This window comes from Panthera tigris, chromosome E2, assembly GCF_018350195.1.
Source record: "Panthera tigris isolate Pti1 chromosome E2, P.tigris_Pti1_mat1.1, whole genome shotgun sequence".
NCBI classification, from domain to species: domain Eukaryota; kingdom Metazoa; phylum Chordata; class Mammalia; order Carnivora; family Felidae; genus Panthera; species Panthera tigris.
In genome coordinates, this window is record NC_056674.1 from 37,983,384 (window position 1) to 38,005,772 (window position 22,389).

General features: G+C 37.4%; 1 protein-coding gene across 3 annotated transcripts in view; it reads right to left on the reverse strand.

Moving 5' to 3' along the window:
* The window catches only part of CDH8 (cadherin 8), a 518,426-nt gene that overhangs the window by 230,841 nt on the left and 265,196 nt on the right, over positions 1-22,389 (reverse strand). For all 3 annotated transcript variants that reach the window (XM_042970108.1, XM_042970109.1, XM_015541187.2), the window contains one exon: positions 16,440-16,734. In XM_042970108.1, the coding sequence (XP_042826042.1) occupies positions 16,440-16,734 (295 nt within the window). The remainder of the gene's footprint in view (positions 1-16,439; positions 16,735-22,389) is intronic.

Consider the following 22,389-nt stretch of genomic DNA (forward strand, 5'->3'; position numbering starts at 1 on the left):
AGCAGGGTACTCTAGGTATGCAAGGAATCAGCATTAATTAGTTTCCAATCCACAGTGACAGACATATACCCATTCCATTCTCCTTTTATACTAAAGGCATAATCTCAGTTTTATGCCTATGTGAGTTTAACAGCTGATATTTGCCAATATGCTTTAATATACCAAGGCACATGAAGGCCTACAAATAAAAGCCTTCATCAGGCAACAGTGTCTATACAAAAGTCAATGACTTTTATATATTTACCTATATCTCACATGATGTCTACCTAATGTTATGTATATGTTTCATTATATCTAATGTTACATTTGACATTTATCTATTTAAGGCAAATGATACTAGTGATGAAATAAAGTTTCCTTTTTATTTGTATTTATTTTTTAGAGGGAGAAAAACAAGAGTATGGGCAGGAGAGGAGCAGAGAGAGAGGGAGACACAGAATCCGAAGCAGGCTCCAGGCTCTGGGCTGTCAGCACAGAGCCAGATATGGGACTCGAACCCAAGAACTGTGAGATCATGACCTGAGCTGAAGTCGGACACTTAACCGACTGAGCCACACAGGTACCCCCTAAAGTTTCCTTTTTAAATGATAATTTATATCAGTAAACAAAATTATAATAGTTTTCTCTAACATGACATGTTCCATGTAATTAATGTCATACTTGATATAGGACAAAAATCCCAGCGGCAAATCTCAAAGGACTAAAGGTCAGTTTGGGGCTCTAAGGAAACTACTAGGGGTTTGCAATATGGCCTACAGACTCTAGAGAATGAATTCTTAACCACTAGGTCCTTCTTTCTGCACACAGAGTTGAGTTTTCATCTCTGTGACTTTACTGTACAAAAATGTAGGTGGTTTGATGATAACATTAGAGACAATGGAGAAACAGGGAGTGAAATGTTTAAAAAAAAATAAAAGGTAGAAGGCTCCTCAGTGGCTCATATGGTTAAGTGTCTGACTCTTGATTTTGGCTCAAATCATGATCTCATGGTTTGTGGGATCAAGCCCTGTGCTGGGTGTGGAGCCTGCTTGGGACTCTCTCCTCTTTCTCTGCCCCTCCCCTGCTCATGCTCATGTGCACTTGCTCGCTCTCTCTCTCTCTCTCTCTCTCTCCCTCCCTCCCTCTCACAAAAACAAAAAGAAAAGGCAGAACTGCAGTTTGGGTGTTTTTCCCCTTTGGGGTAAAAGTAATTCTAATATGTAAATTTCTTTTACAAAAAAGTGAGATTTGGAGCATCCGAGTGGCTGAGACAAGCATCCTACTCTTGATTTGGGCTCAGGTCATGATCCCAAGGTCATGGGATGGAGCTCCACGATAAGATCCACACAGAGCAGAGGATAGAGCCTGCTAGAGATTCTCTCTCCTGTCTCCTTCTGCCCCTCTCCCCAGGCTCATCCTCGCTCACCCTCTCTCTCTGTCAATCAATCAATCAAACTGTTTCAGGCAGATTAGAAACCACTTCTGTGTCCCATGGATGCAGACTTACCAAACCAATTCTGGCCTTGATGTGGAAGTTCCCACTGTCTGCCTTGAGCTGGGTACGTGGTGAAAGGACATGCGAAATAACATATCTAATGGTAAAGTCACCTTCTAACACCAAAACCAAAAAGAAAAGAGGAGAAGTGTGGGAGGAATCAACAGGATAAAGGAATTTAAAAAGCACCATATTCACTGATTCATTCACGTGTCTCGTAAATATGGTTGAACTGGTTTCAAGCTTGTCTGGAGCATTGAGAGAAAGAAATGAGACACAAAAGCCAAAAGGAGTGCATGAGTCCAATTGTGTCAAGCACAAAGCAGGCAAAACATTATACTTTTAGAAGTGAGGATACAGGTTACTCTTGTGGAAATAGTGTCAGGAAGAAGCCCAAGAATGAATTTTGCAAGGCAAATACTATACTGATTTTTTTTCTATTTGGGTGCTAATTACATGAAACTGTTCAGTTTGTGAGCATGTGCTCTTATGACATATGCACTTACTGTGTGGATATTATACTTTAATGCATAATTCAAAAATATGTACCAGGGACAAGAGAAGGCAAACATGCAGAAAAGCCTGAATAAGAACAAGAATTGCCTTCTGTGCTTATGAAAATTCTAAGTCACCAATGCCCTTAGTGCTACATGAAGCAGGGAGACAATGCTGGCTTCACAACACATGGTCTTACTTTCCTTGCTGTAGGGTCCCCCTAACAGGTGCTCAGAGGGACTTGCACTGTTGCACTTGCTCTTGCACCATTGGTGGGAATGCAAACTCGTGCAGCCGCTCTGGAAAACAATGCAGAGGTTCCTCAAAAAATTAAAAATAGAACCACCCTATGACCCAGCAATAGCACTGCTAGGAATTTACCCAAGGGATACAGGAGTGCTGATGCATAGGGGCAATGGGACCCCAATGTTTATAGCAGCACTTTCAACAATAGCCAAATTATGGAAAGAGCCTAAATGTGTATCAACTGATGAATGGATAAAGAAGATGCTGTTTATATATACAATGGAATACTACTCAGCAATGAGAAAGAATGATATCTGGCCATTTGTAGCGACATGGATGGAACCAGAGGGTATTATACTGAGTGGAATCAGTCAGAGAAAGACAGATACCATATGTTTTCACTCATATGTGAATCTTGAGAAAATTAACAGAAGACCATAGGGGAGGGGGGGGCGAGTTACAGCGAGGGAGGCAGGCAAACCACAAGGGACTCTTAAATACAGAGAAAGAACTGATGGTTGATGAAGGTTGGGGAGAGGGGAAACCGGGTGATGGGCATGGAGGAGGGCACTTGTTGAGATGAGCACTGGGCGTTGTATGGAAGCTGATTTGACAATAAATTATTTTTTAAAAAAAGCGTGCTCAGAGTGCACATACACAGCATTTCCTGGAGCTGCAAGACACTGCAAGAGCCACTCTTAAGGCAGATCCTGGCACTTCTCCTTTCGTTTAATTTTGACATTGTAACTTGTTACATATACATAAATGTGTGGGGACTGTTTAATATTATTTCATTGTTACCTAATGGTATCAGCAGCCCTAAAAATTACAAAGGAATAACAACACCAAAAAAAAAAAAAAAAAAAGGATCCTGGGGTGATTATCATTATTCAGATGGTTTTGTCAAGGTGAGAAAAAGGACACTAAAGACATACTCAGGAATGAATTTTGTCCTTTGTTTTCAGTCTTGATCATCCAACTTTTCTTTAATAGTAATTTTTAAAAGAACAAAGCACAGAAGATGGCATGTTATCTGACATCCATTAAAAGCATCTATGAATATAAATGGGTGGAAGAGTGACATTGCATTTGGCATGAAGGGTCTTTTTTCATACTGAACTGAGAATATTCCTTCACTCATTTTCTCTTTCTTTCCCAGGTCAAGGAGATACATGACCTTTTCAAAAGCCTGGGAGAAGGGATATCCCATCCCCAATTCCAGTTTAAACATTCCCAAGAATGCAATATTTCAGTTCATTGTGTTTAAATGAGCAGCAGTTGATGGCAGATGAAGACAAAACTTCCTCTTTTACTCATATTATATTATGAAGATAAGCACGACATATTACTAATGCCACACCTTGCCCTGAAGAGCCAAGATGTTTCAGAAGGAAGACACAAGAGTGATAGTCTATTCTCTAGGTTTATATAATGAAAAAAGAACTTCATATAATTTCAGTGTGCATAAATATTGATTATCTTTATACAGGGTTAACATATCCAGGAAGAAAAATGCTTCTATATCCCTTCTCTAATAGACCAAACTTCCTGTGAATAATTTCTTTCCACTGGCACCGACAACACACAAAAGACAATTATATATTTCTTATGAAATTTTTGTTTTTAAGAAACATAGTATGTCCCTCCCCTTGTGGAGTTGTCATGTACAGATGGAGTATCATGGGAAGCCAGTGATGGGAATTACCTAAGACTCAGTATGTTTCTAGAAAACCAGAGACTAAAAAATCCAGTAAGAACTTGCAGAGTCTTTTCTTTGTTACTTATTCATCATTTTCTTTTCTTTGTTACTTAGTTCATCTCCCTACCTCTCTCGGTCAAGTGTACCTTTTTGATTTCTCTAATAGACACCGTGAAAAGATGATGTCTACATAGTGATTTACATGTTCACATATTTACATGTTGAGCTGCTTAGAAAGATACTATTTCAAAATCTTCTGAGTCTTCATGGCAAATTCCTGGGGTTGAGACTAAGTAAATTCGATGTGATCAAACGTCTACCTGTGTTCCAGAACAGAAGCAACCTTATATAAACTGACTGTTAATTATCCATACTGTCAACAGGGAGATGGACAGTTAGCAGAGATTAAACACAGCATGAGTTAAGCAGACACTCAATGGATGTTCACTACAGCCTGAAAGAGGTAGGTTCTCCATAGGTGGTTATGGACTAGAAGATACTCATTTTTTCACTCATTCCCTTTTTTCACACAAACTTTCAAAAAGCAGGAATGGGCAGAGTAATGTTGTTAGTGGCAAGCTGGTGAACAGTGCCTATGAACAACACACAAAGAATAGAATAAAGAGGACTCATTTTGACCAGAATAAAGGAAAGATTAAAAAAATGGGGGCGCCTGGGTGGCTCAGTCAGTTGAGCATCCGACTTCGGCTCAGGTCACGATCTCACAGTTTGTGAGTTCGAGCCCCGCGTCGGGCTCTGTCCTGACATCCCGGAGCCTGCTTCGGATTCTCTGTCTCCCTCTCTCTCTCTGCCCCTCTCCTGCTCATGCTTTCTCTCTCTCTCTCTCTCTCTCTCTCGTTCTCTCTCTCAAAAATAAATAACCATTTAAAAAAATTTTAAAAAATCCTCTTGGGTTGCATTTCCAAAGGTCTGACAGTATTTTAAGATAGTTCCTGTTTGTAATGTGATGACTGGAACTCATTCAAGTAGTTATGCCCATCTCTATATTAACTGATTGTTTTCTATTCTAGGTTTTTGATGACCTGATGATCAAAGAGGGATATCTTTATAGTGTTTTGTAGATTATAGATAGGGCTTTGTGGTTAGTACTTCCATTGAGCCAATTAAAATTTCTTATAAAATTAAATATAAGCAGTCATACCCCTAGATATTTATCCAACTAAATTTAAAACTAACTTCTAGGGGCACCTGGGTGGCTCAGTCAGTTAAGGGTCCTACTTCAGCTCAGGTCATGATCTCACAGTTAATGGATTTGAACCCTGCATCAGGCTCTGTGCTGACAGCCTGGATCCTGGAGCCTGCTTCAGATTCTGTGTCTTCCTCTCTCTCTGCCCCTCCCTTGCTCATGCTCACTCACTCTCTCTCTCTCTCTCTCAAAAAAAAAAAGAAAGAAAAATAATAATAAACATTAAAAAAACTAATTTCTAAACAAAAACTTATACATGAATGTTTAGAGCAGCTTTATTTATCATCACACAATACTGGAAGCAATAAAAATATCCTTCAATAGGTGAATGGATAAACAAACTATGGTAATCCATATGACTCAATACTACCTATTGGTTAAAAGGAATGAACTATTAAGCCATGCAAAAACATGGATGAATGAATCTTAAGAGCATACTACTAAGTGAAAGGTCTACATACTATATTATTTCTTTGTAGGACATTCTAGGAAAGAATCAATAAACAGATCAGTGCTTACTGGGAGTTAAGGATATGAGAAAGTTTAATAGGTAAAGCTCAAGAGATATTTTTAAAGCAGTAAAATATTCTGTATGATACTGTAATGATGGAATCATGGCACAACATACTTATCAAAACTATTAAAATTTATAGCACAATGAGTAAATCTTAATATATGCAAATTAAAAAAATGGATAATAGAGTTTCCCAGGATAAAATATAACCTGTGAGAAAATAATGCCACTATATTACATATGTATTTTAGAACTTACTGAGGGCGATGGGGGAAAAAGGGGGACCTAAGTGTGTGAGTGTTTGTATATGTTTGTATATGTGTGTATATAAGTATACTGTGTTTGTATAGATACACATTAACATAATAATACACTAACATACTAACGTATATACTAATACATGGATTAGATTATTAGTACATATACTACTATCCATATATATTTGTACAATATATATGTGGTGTGTGTGTGTATAATTTAGTATATCCACATATATTTGTCCTCCCTGTATCAGCTGAGAGGGCCTAGAAGCAAAGGCAACTCAGTAGGAACAAATACACCCAATACTCATCTTGGTTTGTAACACTCCAATAAAAGGAACTGGGGTTCCTTGGAACAATAGTTTATTCTAGAATTGGAGTAATAATTATACAAGATGAGCCTGGAGCATCATGAAGTACAAGAAAGTAAGAAAGTAAGTGCTAAAATCTAAACCAAAGTACTGATGATGATGATGATGATGATGATGATGATGGACAGATGGATGTTAAAGGGACACAGGAAACAACTAAAATGCCTTCCAGCGGCCAAAGCTGACAAAGAAATTGAGCAAGAAAATAAAGTTGTATTGGATTATAAGCCAAGATACAAAAGAAATAACACTTGAGTACACATATTGGTGAAAGGAAAGGAAAGGAAAGGAAAGGAAAGGAAAGGAAAGGAAAGGAAAGAAAAGAAAAAAGAAAAGAAAAAAAAAGAAAGGAAAAATACAGAAGAGAAAAATCTCATATGTATGAGAAATCACATGAGCAATGCTATTATGTGGTGTGGGAGGAAAGCATAACCTTCCACTCTTTATTTTTTTTTTAATTTTTTTTTAACGTTTATTTATTTCTGAGACACAGAGAGACAGAGCATGAACGGGGGAGGGTCAGAGAGAGGGAGACACAGAATCTGAAACAGGCTCCAGGCTCTGAGCTGTCAGCACAGAGCCCGACGCGGGGCTCAAACTCACGGACCGCGAGATCATGACCCGAGCTGAAGTCGGCCGCTTAACCAACTGAGCCACCCAGGGGCCCCGACCTTCCACTCTTTAAATATATACTGCACACTGACACTTCCTTCCAAAGGGTACAGTATGGAAAAGGAGGGAGAGAGTAACTTTATGGTAGAGGAATCTAATAAAATAATACCGCAGCCAAGTGATCAAGATTAACATCAACAAGAATAAATCCTACGGACAGTAGGTACCCTTGATATAATGTGATGAAAATGTCACTTTTACTTCTGTGGTCTTCCTCCCCAGACACCTTCTCCCCTTCTCCCACATTGAATATATTTCTTGAACTCAGATGGCTCCTGTGGCTTGCAAAGATTCATAATTGTTCGATAATGATGAGATCTGAAAAATGTGACATGGTTATATAGGGAAGACTCTTTGGTGTCATGCTCACTGACAAAAAGAAAATGAATGAAATCTTCTTGGCAACAAATATGGTTATACTGACTTTAAACTCTTCAAATGCAGGCACAAGGGATGAAAACCTGTTCCCTTACAATGGGAGATGTATTTGAAGCAATCCATGTATTCTCATCTACAGCCTCCTATATAACTATTTTTTTGTCTTTTTTTAGGATATCGAATTATATATCAAGTACACACACACACACACACACACACACACAGCTCTTTTATCCATAGGTCTACATTTTACATATCTGTTTATCTTTATTTTTCCCCTTTTAACAGCTCTATCACTTTTTATCTATTAATCTATGTGCTTATCTACACATACAGCTATCTCGCCATATAAATCTCATTGTTTTTCTCTATGTGAAGTTATTGGTAAGCAGAATAGGAATAACAACAACACATACCTCATAAAACAACCAAGGAATAAAGCGCTTGGTTCTAAAAAAATCAAATGGTAATTTTTAAAGTCCAATGAATCCAGGAAGTACTATTATTAAGCACATCATACACAAATATCAAAGTTAAAGAAATAATATTAATAAATGCATAGACATTCTAAGGAATTCCCACCAGCTCCAAGAGGCAAGGTTCTGAGAAGAGCATGCTGATATCAAAAATATATTGACAAAGGTGTCCTGCATTCATTTTCAGCCAAGACTTCAGAATTTCACAAATGCATGTTTTGGAGCTGCCCTGACATGCAGTTGATTCATGTCTCTAGCAGGCGAATGTGGGCAAAGATTGAACTCTATAAGCTTTTACTCTTTGGTTCCTTTTAATTCATGATTTCCTGGAATGACAACATAACAGAAAAACTCCTAACACTGTGGGTGTTGATACTAATTCACAGAGCTCTGGACACAAGCATGGCTTGAATAACTTACAGAAGACTTGCCCTTTTGCTTCTGGAATCAATAAATATGGTGAGTCCTAAAATATTAATTCTCTTATGAGGGCAAAAAGACAAGGAAGACAGCAGATCATTGGATTGTCTAGGTAGAATACTACCTTGGTTTCTCAAACCTCAACCTATAATACAAAGTTTTTCTGGAGGTATTTTAATTTTCCTTATGATAAGTACAGATTTGCTGATCAGAGAATACTTCCAGTATTTCAAATATGTATCCCTAATGAAGGTTAGCTTCTTTATGCAAAATAGAAACTACACAATCCTCACGTCATCTTTGAGTTTTGGAACCACAGCTGTTATAGGCATTCATATCAGGTAGAGCAGCTGGATTTCTTTTGAGAGTATTTATTTCAATCCCCATGATTTCCTACCCATGTTTTCCTAAAGAATTGCAGTTTTGCTCATCACTCTGAATCAAACAAGACAAAAAAATATAATCAAATCCATCAAGATATGTATTTCCCTTTCTTCATTTTGCATCTTTCCATTAAAATAGAGAAAAGTACCATTTTTTTTTAAATCCAGACAAGAAATCTACAACCTCTACATTATAAGAAAGGAGAATGTGAAGCTTAAGACTGTTTGTTAGTATGAACATTCTTTGATATTTTAAGCTTATGTGACAAAAAATGTTTCTTTAATAATAATAAAAAAAGAATATGGGAATGAACTCTTTATTACTTTGGGAATCTTGTTCATATGACTGAAATAAGTACCAGGAAGTGACAAGAATGACAAGTTAATCCATGTAAGCTACAGTTGTCATAATTTTTAATTCACTCTTTAGAAACTGCAGATTTTACTATTTAGCTACATGCTAAACTAATATGTGGCCTTGCATAGAATCAAAAATCTCTTCTCTTTGGACATGTGTTTGTAAAGCTTGTATAGTATAAAATTATGCAGTGCTGCAAAATATTTATTTAAAAAATAGCTTCTGGGATCATATAAATGTCTGAACCTCTGAAAGAGCATGTAATACAAATTTATCAAATTATGACATAATAATAAAGACTCAGAAGTACAAAAAACATTGCATTTTCCAAAATTCAGTGTTTATCAATTGAATTTGATTTTTTTAGTAAACCTATTTTGAATAGAGATTGGAAAATGTTGCTATAGGTCCAGTATACAACAAGAAACAACTGAGGAATAGAGGAGAACAAAAGTAGAGAGTAGTATAAGTTTTCTGCCTCCATTCCTGTTTTCCTGCCATCTGAACAATTTCGTGCAAAAGCCATTAAGTGTGACTGGGCAAGATACTAATCTGTGTAAGAATAGAAAGATGAAGGGAGAGTATGACAGCAGATAAACATTTATGTGAGAGATCTGGGGTTGGTCAGAAGGAGCAAATGGAAATGGATGTGAAGGGTGATCCAAATAATAAATATATTGAGGATAAGGAAACTCCAGTTTCTTACAGCTGGAGAAGGGAAAAAAATATACAATGAACCCTCTGTTGTTGCATTAGAACTGGAGGTTTAGAGCCAAACTTATGGTTTTCAATAGATCGATTGTGCATTAGTTTCTGAAGGCTACCATAACAAATGATCACAAATTGGATTGCTGAGAACAGTAGGAATTTATTGTCTCACAGTGGTGGAGTCCAAAATCAGTGTTGACTGGCCCACATTTCTTCTGAAGAATGTTCCCTTGCCCCTTCCAGCTACTAGTAGCTCTTGACATTTCTTAGGGCAGTATTCTAATCTCTAGAGGCCTCTATCTAACTCATGGCCTGGACTTAACTACTTACATCTGTAAAGACTCTATTTCCAAATAAAGGTAAAATCTAAAGTCCTGGCAGACAAAACTTGAGGGGAACACTGTTCAACTCAATACAGATAAGTGTGTGTGTGTGTGTGTGTGTATGTGTGTGTACACACGCTCTCATATGTTACTTCGTTCTGCCCTGTCCACTGAGAAGATATGGGAGGAGCAACACCCTGGTAGCAATGCATACAACCAATACCCTGCATTTGGCGCCAAATACAAGTCTGTTTTAAATGGAACCAAGTGTCTTTGTATAAATGGCAAATTCCAGGGCCGGGGCATGGAAAATACAAAAAAAAACCTAGAACACTCTCGCCAGAGATAAGACTGTACCCAAAGAATGATGAGGCATGTCAATAGGACACAGAAAAAGTTTCAAGAGCATGTCATGACCAAGCCTGATACAAATATGATTCATAACTATTATCATGGCATTAAGATAAATAATGATAATAACAGTATATAACTCACTAAATAAAACAGAAATCTTGAAGTCCAAATTCACATAAATACACAAGCAAATAAATGGGAAGAAAAGAATGTTTTTCCTTAAAGAAGAATATCAAGTAATCAATGCAGACTGAATGAGGGAATTAGTACAACCACCATTTGGCAGCTGTCATGGTAATAATTCAGCCAAGAAACTTCAATGAATGCTAAAACTGGGGGTGTAGTAATTTGATGAAGAATAAGATATTTACTTAGGCTCAAAGCATCTGCCCACAAAGTTGTTATTAAGTACAAAGAGTAAAAATAAAATAACTTTACAATGGAGGCACATGGTGGACACTGCCTTAATGAAGTCATCAAAAGTTATTATCACCAATAATGTCAAAATCTTGTACCACGTGATACAAATCAATAAGATATCATTTGTGATATCACTTTCCAAGATGCATATTCTGGATCTAATCTCAAGGAAACCTCAGACAAATCCTAACTAAGGAATTCTATAGATTAACTCTTCTATAATGTCCAACTAGAAGGGTCATAAAAGCAAAGGAAAGACTTAAGAACCATTCCAGATTGAAGCACTCTAAGGACACATACTGGTAATGTACCTACAGTCCTGGATTTGATACTTTTAATACAAAAGAACATTACTGCCATGATTGGAGACATGTGACTGAGTTCTGTGCTTTCAATAGCAATGGTACATCAATATAAATTTCCTGATGGTGATGGCTGCATTGTGCATTGTGGGAAGGACTTACTGAGGTTTTCCATGGTGATGGGGCATCAAGTCAGCAACTCACTCTCAAATGGTTCAAGGAAAATACACTTGAACTACATTTACTCCTTTTCTCTAATATTAAATATATTCCAAATCAAAGATGATAAAAAACACCAAATAAATAATAAGTATTTTATGTGGGCCTTCCTCATAAGAAGATTTGAGGATGTTTATCATAAAAGGACATATTTATAACAAAAAGGCTTAATATTAATGGCAAGAGAAGATAGATAGAAAATGACGGAAATTATTTTCAAATTTTAACATTTTCCTTTGTGTGAGTTAGTGTTCATAGAGAATGAGTTTATGTGTGTATTGCGTATTGACTTCCATAACCGCTTCAGTTGTGAGTCTTTGGAAAGCAGTAAGAATTGCCTTTTTAAAATAGATCTTACTGGGGCATCTGGATGGCTCAGCCAGTTGAGCGTCTGACTTCAGTTCAGATCATGATCACAGTTCAGTTCACGAGTTCAAGCCTTGCTTGGGGCTCACTGCTTGTCAGCATAGAGCCTGCTTTGGATCCTCTGTCCCCCTCTCTCCCCCTTCCCAACCCACACTCTTTCTTTCTCTCAAAACAGAAACATTAAAAAATAAAACAAAATAAAATATATCATACTAAGTCATCTCTTAACTTTCTCCCGATATTTTGGTGGATATTTTTGGTGGATAGTACATTCTCCTTTTGCATTCACAACCAGGAAATTCAGAGTCAATCTCAGTTACTCTCTTTAATCTTTATTATATTAGCAGCACTTCAGGGTCAGTCTTCACCACATGGCTCCTAATTAATTTTATTGTTATCTGAATATGTATGTGATGCATTGTTCTTAAATTTGTAAAGTGCTTCTGTGTCTAGGTTGAAAATTGTGCAACTCTCTACCCAAACTTTTCCTTTCCAAATCCTGTCTTCGTTTTTTATTTAATTTTCAAAGTATATTGACCTCAAGCGATCATCTACCTTGGAAAAACATTAACTATTATAAATATGCAGCAGAAACATAGTGCTCATATAAACAAAATTCTCTAGAGATATTATCAAAGATGAGTACAGCATACTGGTTAAACCCATGAGAGCTAGAGCCAGATGTCTGGATTTAAATCCCAGCTCCTTCACTTAATATCTGGATTTGGATTAGCTATTATTTTCCCTGTTTTTCTGATTAAAAATATGAGAAATAAGGAGTTAATATCAGTACTGGTGGTGGAGGGCTGTCGCAGATATTAAAAGCATTTAACACAGCTTCTGGCATATAGCAACTTTTCAATACACGTTGATCATCCTTAGAGAAGCCCGGAATCACAAAGAAAACTAAGAAAACCTCTAGTGTTATATATCATATAATTGTGTACTCTCCAATGCAGTAACATCTAGCAGCTTAAGCGCTATTTGACTTCTCATTCGTTCACCACTACTTTCACTAATATGGCCTTTTGAATGAAACAGGGTTCATTCCAACATATGTATTTTTTTGAAATAAAAAGGTAAGGCTTGCTGAGAAGTTTTTCACTGACCAAGGCATTCATATAGGTTACTGAAACTTACTAGTAGAAGTAACTCACGAATGGATGGCTGTAAAGAAACTCATACACCCTCGTCACTAACTCTTTGCTCTGCCAAGTACTTTACATATAATCACTAAATTCTTCCCAACATATTTATTTAGGTAGAGATCACTGTGCACACTATAAAGTAAGGCTTCTACAGATTTTGTCACACAAATAGAAGGCAGATTTGCAGGCCACTAATCTGAGATTCTATTTTCAACCCAAATAAAAAGTTTATTTTATCTGAACACAGGTTCAGGCATATGGTCAGGGTTAAACACCCTTCACCCCAATGTACCACAGCATTAAAAATATTTATGTTGTCTGAAACTCAATAGGTATAGGCAAATCTGCATTGAAAAACCCACCTCAACAATGCTAGTTTGGGATTCACAGTTAAAATCAGACAAGCTCACATGCCACTCTTTATGTGGTATTGCTATAAAAGAGAATTCTCATCAAGTTCTGAAATTCACAGAATATAAAAGAGCTGTGTCTCCAGCTTCCAAGTAAGATATTTCTAAAATAATTTGGCTGCCATTTGGGCAAATATATATGTGTGTTTTGTCTTGACAGCCTGTCAGCTGGCAGACAGTTCTTGAACATCACATTCATTTCAATTTAATATTGGTAAATTTCTCAATTAGAATTTTATTTTTCACTTTCTGCACAATGAAACCCCCAGTCCTTGCTGGCATTCCTCAGGGTGTGCAGGTGCAAGTGCTGGCATTTCTGCAGTAGCAAAGGAAGAAAAATGAAAGAACTAAGGAGGGGAGGGAAGAGCCAGGCTGAGAGAGAACAGTGGTAATGGGGAGAGAAAGGAGATAGTAGCTGACCTTCATCCTGATATTCACCTTCATGAGAAATGAAGGGAATAATTCACAGTTGACAATAAAATAGTGCAGCTGCTTCTGCTTCCTTTAACCAGAGAGGCTGGAGTCAAGCAGAAACCAGACACCCAATGCGTAAAATCAATACTTGAGCAAAGGTCCAAAGGTAACGTGGGAAACAGATTAATAAAAATGATTTTAAAAACTGCAACAGCCAATTCTGCACAATTACTTACTTTACAGCATACCTTTACCTTGTGTTTCCTCATGCGATTCTCACACAATGAAAGCAAGATGGAAATTATTATCTTTGCATTATAGCTTGGGAAAATAAGCAATAATTTAACCTCCCTGAACTTCAAAGTCAACCAGATAATAAGGGATGGAACTAGGATTCAAAACTCCATCTAACTTCAAAAACCACACTTTCAATCGCAGCAAAAACCACAGGTTTTTGGAAGAGATGTCAAAGGCTATACATCTTTTAAAAAATAACTGTGTATATGTTACTATAGATGATTTCTTTTAGTCTCTACTTAATTATCAAGAAAATGAATACATAGGTGTATATTTATACACTATTATGTAGCTAATATTATGTTATTTCCTTTAGTCTCTACGTAATTATCAAGAAAAATATTTTAAATAGAGGAAAAAATGCATACATAAGTATACATTTATACACTATATTATGTAGCTAATATTATGTTTAATATGCTTTTCTTAGCTGAATGATCTTGAAGTCTTCAGAAGTTTTGGGGGTTTTCTTTCCCAATGTATTTATCAAGTACATGACTCATATACACAGTAAAGGAAGCCTCTGACATATTTACAATAAATAGATATAGATTTGGTCATTATGATGCAGGAATCGTAATCATGAATTGCAGTCAACAGTTCATCACTTATTAGCAATTAAGACAAAGTGTTCTGTATGTATTGTAGGTATCAGGAGTCCTTTAAAACCATCTTACTATAATTTAGATAAAAAATAAAAAGACAAATTAGAGAAATTCTTTGCTCTAAATGAGTTGATCAAAGAAAAAGAGGAGGGGAAAAAAAGAAAAAATAGTTTCTGAGTTCCTGTTTTCATGTCAGATTTTTAATTCTTTTAATGTTTATTTTTGAGAGAGAGAGAGAGAGAGAGAGCGAGCGTGCAAACAGGGGAGGGGCAGAGAGAGGAAGACACAGAATCTGAAGTAGGCTTCAGAGTTTGAACTGTCAGCACAGAGCCCAATGGGGAGCTCAAACTCAACAAGTGTGAGATCATGACCTGAGCCAAAGTCAGAAGCTTAACCAACTGAGCCACCCAGTTGCCCCTGCATGTCAGATTCTTAAAGAAGTATAAACATGGAGATGCTTTTGCTCATTTGTGGGTGTCTCCTTGTGGTGATGGTAGAAAGCTAATTGCTTGCTAGAAAGCCATAAAAGTTTCCCTAGAAAACAGGTCATTTCAACCAGGTGTAGAAGAGCAACTGGATTTTGAGGAGGAGGAGGAGGAGGAGGAGGAGGAGGAGTAGGAGGAGGGGGAGGGGGAGGGGGAGGGGGAGGGGGGGAGAGGGAGGGGGAGGGGGAGGGGGAGGGGGAGGGGGAGGGGGAGGAGGAGAAGGAGGAGGAGAAGGAGGAGGAGAAGGAGAAGGAGAAGGAGAAGGAGAAGAACAAGAACAAGAACAAGAACAAGAACAAGAACAAGAACAAGAAGAAAGTAGAATTCCTTGCACAAGAGATGGGTAGAGTGGAGTCCTGGCAAGAGATAACATGGGTAAGATAGGAAGACCTAAAATGCTCATTCACTGTTGCAGTGGGTCTATTTACCAAAGTTATAATGTAGGTTAAGAGCAAAAAAATCAAATGAAGCCAAGCTATTTACCTAACTGTGGCCTTCAATTTATACGTTTACTTGTGTCTTCTAGTTGTCTCATCATTTCACCTGCTTTAATTTACGTGACTTTGCTGCACTGCACGTATCCTTGTAGGTTGTCTTAAATGCAATTTGAAATAAGCTGGGGTACTTATTACATACATAAGAATGACTTTTGTAATCTCAGACTGTGAATTTTGGATCCCGCCTTATCTTGTCAGGTACGGAAGAGGTCTAACACCTTTCCTCTAATAGTATAAAGTCTAGAAACAGGTGTTTCCTAGACCAAGGCCAGGGGTGGAGGATAGATAAGGATATCCAAAAACAGTAAAAGAAAAGGGAGAAAATCATGTTTTGAAATATATACTGCTCAATAAAATATAATGGATACTTGAATGCCTGCAAACAAGTATGAGCAGGACACTGGTGAATGCAGTGCTCCTACAGAAAGCTCAGTTACAAAGAAGTCTCTAGCAACTGTGATTTCCTAATTCACTCTTGACTTGACCCACCAGCTCAATCCAATATCTGGCTGACTACAGATTTAGACCGTTTTCTCTTTCTCTATGCGTGGCATCTGCATGTGAATATACACAAACAAATAATTAAACATCAAGCAAATATCAATAGGATTAGTCTGGCATGTTGGAACAAATCTTGATAAATCCATCTCAGTAACAATACTCAAACTACAAGTTTGTGAGAGGAATACAAATTCAGCCTATTGAAGTACTATCGTTGTAAGGAGAGATATTTTAATAAAACTGCTTCGTCAGTTCCTATTACTAAGGGACTAAAGCTATTGAGCTGTGGAACTTAGGCCAAAAAAGGGGATTTGGAAATGCAAATCAGAGAGAAGACGGTAATAAATGTCTTTCATTCAGCAACACACCAGCCCAGATGCCAGGAACTATTTTAAAGAGGACTCTTAATATTTCTGTGAAATTGGAAGCATACTTACCCAAAATGGACATCTCTGGCACTGTAGCATGATAGGGTCCATTAAGAAACTCCGGCGCATTGTCGTTGATGTCTTGAACTTTAATAATAAATTCAGAAGGAGGTTCCAGAGGCTTGTTTGTCTCCCAGTCCACTGCCTGAGCTGTTAGAGTATATTCAGCCTTTTCCTCACGGTCAAGTCTTTTTATAGCATGGATATCTCCTGTTATATCATTTATTTGAAATATTGTCCCAGCTCCATCACCTGACAGGATATACTTGATTTTTTTGCTTCCAGGATCCAGGTCTGTGTGTAGCTAAAATGCAAAGTGACATGGGTTAGCAATGAGGCAATTTGCAAAGTTATTTTTTAACCACCTTCTGTTTGAGTATCAAGTTGGTTCTTTCGACATTCATTCTAACATCATCAATTTATTCTAACAGTAGTTGTACAAAGAGTTTAGGCACTGTATGCATATCAATCAAAATGAAATATAGGGGCACCTGGGTGGCTCTGTCGGTTAAGCGTCTGACTTCGGCCCAGGACATGATCTCACAGCTTGTGAGTTTGAGCCGCACATCGGGCTCTGTGCTGACAGCTTGGACCCTGGAGACTATTTCAGATTTTGTGTCCCCTCTCTCTGCCCTTTCCCCACTTGTGTTCTATCTCTCTCTCTCAAAAATAAATAAAACATTAAACACAAAATTAAAAAATATTATAAAACAAAATGAAATACAATAAAATGTATACAAATCAGTTCGAACAGTTTTTTTTAATGTTTATTTATTTTTGAGAGAAAGAGAGACAGAGCATGAGTGGATAAGGTACAGAGGGAGGAAGACACAGAACCTGAAATAGACTCTAGGCTCTGAGCTGTCAGCACAGAGCCCCACGTGGGGCCAGAACTCAGTAATGGCGAGATCATGACCTTAGCCAAAGTCAGACACTCAACCATACATTTAGAATGATAAAAATATCAAGAACAAAACACAAAAATCATATATTCTTTTCCATTTATTAATACATTTATTTAAAGTTATTCTTAGCTACCTTTAATGGGTCATTTAATGGATCATAGTGTCAACAACTATGGGATTTGCTTATATGATAATTCTCTTAACTTTTCCAGAAGTCAATAAGTTAGACTATTTCACATGAAACATGAGAAAAGTGAGGTGTGACAAGGCCCATCATAACCTCTCCAATGTTTCTATTTGATGGGATCAAGTGCAGTAGACCCATAATTCAACTCAGGTCTACCTGTTAGAAAAACAAAAATAATCCAACCTGAAGTATAGCAAGATCTTATATTTTCTATGACCTTCTCTTCTTTGATTTGTACAATTTTTCTGGTCCTGGAAAATTATTCCCATTTGATAAAGAACAGCGGGGCCAGAAAAGGGTCCCCTTTGCAAAATCAGAACTTTGCAGGAGAAATACAAATTCATCTCAGGTCAGGGTGTCATCACTAGCTAGACCCCCAAGGCCTGACCTTTACTACTCTTACCTGCTTGTACCCACTGACCTTTGTTCCACACCTTTCTGTAAGCTCTTCTTTCCAGCTTATCTCTTTATTCAAGCAAAAGACCCTATAGGTACAATATCCCATGATGGAAACCAAAATTATCCTTCAAGCAATAACGAACTGCTTAGAGGACGAGTTCCATGGACCCAGACCACCCAGACCAGTTTGAACTAAACTTCTGACTCACACCTGCGCAGATGGACCACAGAGTGACTGACAGTTACCTTTACCTTATTACAATACTAAAATCTCCACCATGGGAGGAGCACAAGCCTCATTTACATAACATACAAATATAATATGAATATGCATGTTTCCTTAAGGTACATGTGGGACCTTAATGCCCACCTCTACATCCAATGACAAGGCTCCCCTTTCTAAATATTCATCCTAATCCTAAAAAAAAAAAAAGAAAAGAAAACAAAGTTACCCTTGTTCAAAAGTCACAGCTTTTGAAATTACTCCCCATGGTCTCCTTATTTGTTGCAAAAAAGTTTACTTTGTGTGACAACACCACCTGGTATAGTTTCTATCTGTGACTCACCAAGGACTGAACTCATGTTAGTTTGGTTACAAGGGCAAAAATTTACTGAATACCTACCCTACCTGAAACATTCTGGTAAGTACTAGGGAAAACAGAACCCCTCTTTTAAAATTTTCAGCTTACTCTCAAGAGTGAGACAGGAGTGTTCTGACACATGGTACATCTTCTTTATACTATGTTGACTCCTGTTAAAAAAAACTAAAAACAAAACTGTATATATTTTAGTTTGCATTTTTAAAGGAAAACTCACTGAATTATGGCTGAAAATAGTGCTTAAATGTACATATCTTCAGTATGTATATATGTATGTATGTATGTATGTATGTATGTATGTATGTGTGTCTGTGCGTGTATCTATTTTCCAGGTATTTCACTGTAAGATTTCAAATTTCAAATACTTGTTCCTTAAAAAAAAATGCTGCTGCATGGAAAGAAACTCCTAGACTCAAAGATACTGTGTTCTCTTGGGATCACTTTTATTCAGAACAGGCTCTATCGCTTTCTTTGCCAATTTAAATTGTATTTAGCGCTTCAATAAATGAAAAGAAAAGAATATAAAAAAAAAAGACATAAAATAGCAACAAAGAATCCAAATGCATCTAGATATCCTACTTTACTTTTGCATATTTTAAAAAGTTAAAGCATAAGATTACATCAAATATTTATTGAATCTCAAAATGTATCCCTTTCATTTATTGTATTAAATTTATTAACAAGAGCAAATATTGAAATGCCACTTTATCTTAATGAGTATGGGATTATAATTCATTAATGTGATATTAATCCTAATTTATGATCATTTTAATTTATGTGCATTTTAACATTTTCATTAGCATTTTTATTAAAAAAAGAAAATTTGAATAATATATCCTTCTTGGAGGTTTCCATCCACATACAAGGCATTCCTGAGACACAGAGGTATTGGTATGCGTCACTCTTGGACACAGCATTTTTGCTAAAAAATCTCAAGCCATCCAAATGGTGTTATTCTCATTTATGCTGGAAATTATTTCTGCCATACTTTTCTTTACATTTACCCATAGCCTCTGATAAGTAAATTGCATTATAATCCTAACTTGGGTTTTGATGGCCCCTTCTATTAAAAGTAACGGAAGCAGAAGGGGAAAGCATAGGTTTTTGAAGTCATAAAACACAAAGCTAATATTTAGGTCTCTAACCATATGAACTGGAGAGGTGAACGCATTTATTTGAGCTTCAGATACCTTGCCTAGAACACAGGGATAAACCATCTACTCTGCAGATGTGATTTTGGAATCTGAGATCATCTGAGAAATAGAGGAAAAGGGGAGTGGACATAGTAAGGATATAGTAACTAAAACTGTTTTTATATCAGTATCATACTCAACCATTTGCAACTATCTGAAACACTGCAACATAAGTGAAAGCAACTTCCCAAAACTAGATCCTGGAAAAAATGGAAAAAAAAAAAAAAACACAACAAAACAAAACACCAAACAAAAACCCTAAGTAAACATTGTATGCTCCGTCTTTCTTCCAGAAATTCATTTTTAGCAAATCTCAGTAAAATCCAGATCACCTGGCTAACGGTACTCTTGAAACACAGAGAATTGTGTTTCTATATATATTTGGCTCATCCTACTGTCTGTGTCACACATACAAACACACACTCACATGGTTATTCAAGTAACCCACTTGGCATTACAAACAAAAGATCTGTGGATATGTAAGACTGGCAATTTACAGGCAACAAACGCTGTAAGACTCCAGGTGTGGACTTCAAAAGGACGTGGGGTGCAGAAAGACAAGCTGTTCTCTTTGTTGTGCATCACACAAGTCAGCCAACACCTGCTCACTTCAATACAACTTCACTGATCCTGTCACCAAGACCCTCTCTGTGAGATTATGGTGCAAAAGATGTCCCCAAGACACTGAATTTTCACACACCATGCATCACGTGCAAGGGTGAGGACCACCTCTCCCAAGGGCTGCTTCTGTGACACGAAGCAGGCTGGGTAAGGGACACCTGCAAATTCTCCTTGAGAGGTACAACTCTCAAGGCCTGGCTACAGTACAGTACACCCATTCATTTATTAAATATGAACAGAGAATGTTTACAAACAACATACACATGGTTGCTGCTCTCCAAGACCCAAAGGCTAGTGAGAGATAAATACACAGAAAATTCAGGGTAAGCAGACTTATTATTATTATTAATTATTATTACATGTGTTGGCTACTTATCATCTGGTATACATTTTTACATGTATAAATGCAATGTTATTCCCACAGCAAACTAGATAACATTTCTCCACTTCACCAACGCAACTAATGCAATTCAGAGAGTTTTCGGGAACTCTTCCACAGAATGCACTATCAGCAAGTGGCAATCTTCAGAGTGTAAGCTTTAGAGTCAATTTCCTGGATTCAAATGCATGCTCTACAGGCTATGATATGGAGGGGTATGGGAGCATACAGAAATTTTACTTAAGTCAGAACGTGAAGTGTGGAGGGACAGAAATGGCCTCTCCAAAGAAGCGATGATTAAAACCTCAGATCTCAAAGAAAGGAGGAAGCACATGCCAGCCACAGGTAATAGTATGGATAATGATCCAGAGAAAAAAACAAAGCATACTGTGTTAGAGGAAGTAAAGATGATTTAATATGGCTAGAGCACTGAGTCAAGGAGGGAAAATGTAGCAGAAAGAAAGAAAGAAAGAAAGAAAGAAAGAAAGAAAGAAAGAAAGAAAGAAAGAAAGAGAAAGAAAGAAAAAGGCAGGCCAGCCAGGGGTCAGATTATGAAGAGTTTGGAAAACAACAAGTGGAATTTAGATTTGACTATGAAAGTAACAAGAGTCCATCTACACAAGGTTTCAGTAAGGAGCCTGACATTATCATAATTTTGTTTTCATAACATCACAGAGGTTGGTGTGTGCCTACAAGAAAGGTCTTGTGGGCAAAAGAGGGAGAGGAGGTCAGAGAGAAAACAGACACCAATTCGCAAAGCTGCCTCAATTTTGGTGCTCAAGTTCAGCTTGACGCCCATGATCTGTCACATCTACCACCAGACGAATCTTCAATCCCTCTGGTCACTCACTGCAGCCTGGCTGGAGAAGCAGAGTGTCAGGTGTGCAAAGGGTGAACCCAGTTTCTTAGATGAAGTCTTCAATTTCAGGGATCCTAACAGGACTGCTACATATCTGAGCTGAAATGTGAGTATCAGTACAATTGCACCCTCGCCATCTTCCATCTATTTGCATAATACCCCCCAATTAAAATGAGTTTAGACTACAAAAGTCGTGGGAAGAGGGATCTGCATTTACATTTCCCCTTGTATTCCCACTGCCTAGTAAGGTGTCTGTCATGGTGTTGGAAGCTCTAAATGTTTTCATGGAATAAAGTGAATGTGAAGGAAAGGAGGGAATTAAGATCTTCCCATTCCATTTTCAAAACAATGATTTAAAGAGGAGAGAAAGGAATTTAGAATAATTAGGCACAGTGATCTAAAGTCTAATCGACTGTAAATCCAAAGCCCTGGAAGTCCCCCAACTGTGTATTCAACTTTAACACCCAATGTAAGAATGGAGACATGGGAATGTTGATGGAAGGATGAGTAGATGGATGGATAAATGGATGGCTAGTGGAAGGGTAATAGACGGAAAATAACAATTATGTGATAATTAGAAATCACTGCTCTCAGAACAAGAGCCCCCGCCCCACCCCAGTCTCCAATGTCACCCACATCTCTTTGTGACTGTCAAAAACAAGTTCAGACTACTTTTCAACCTTCTCACACAGGATCTCTGAGGACACTAAAGTACTCCTAGGACAACAGAGTCTGAGAGGATGAATTCCTCCCTTAATGGCTATTTTAATGCCAAAGAATGATTTAATTACCACTCTGCCACCTTTCCCTCTGGAGT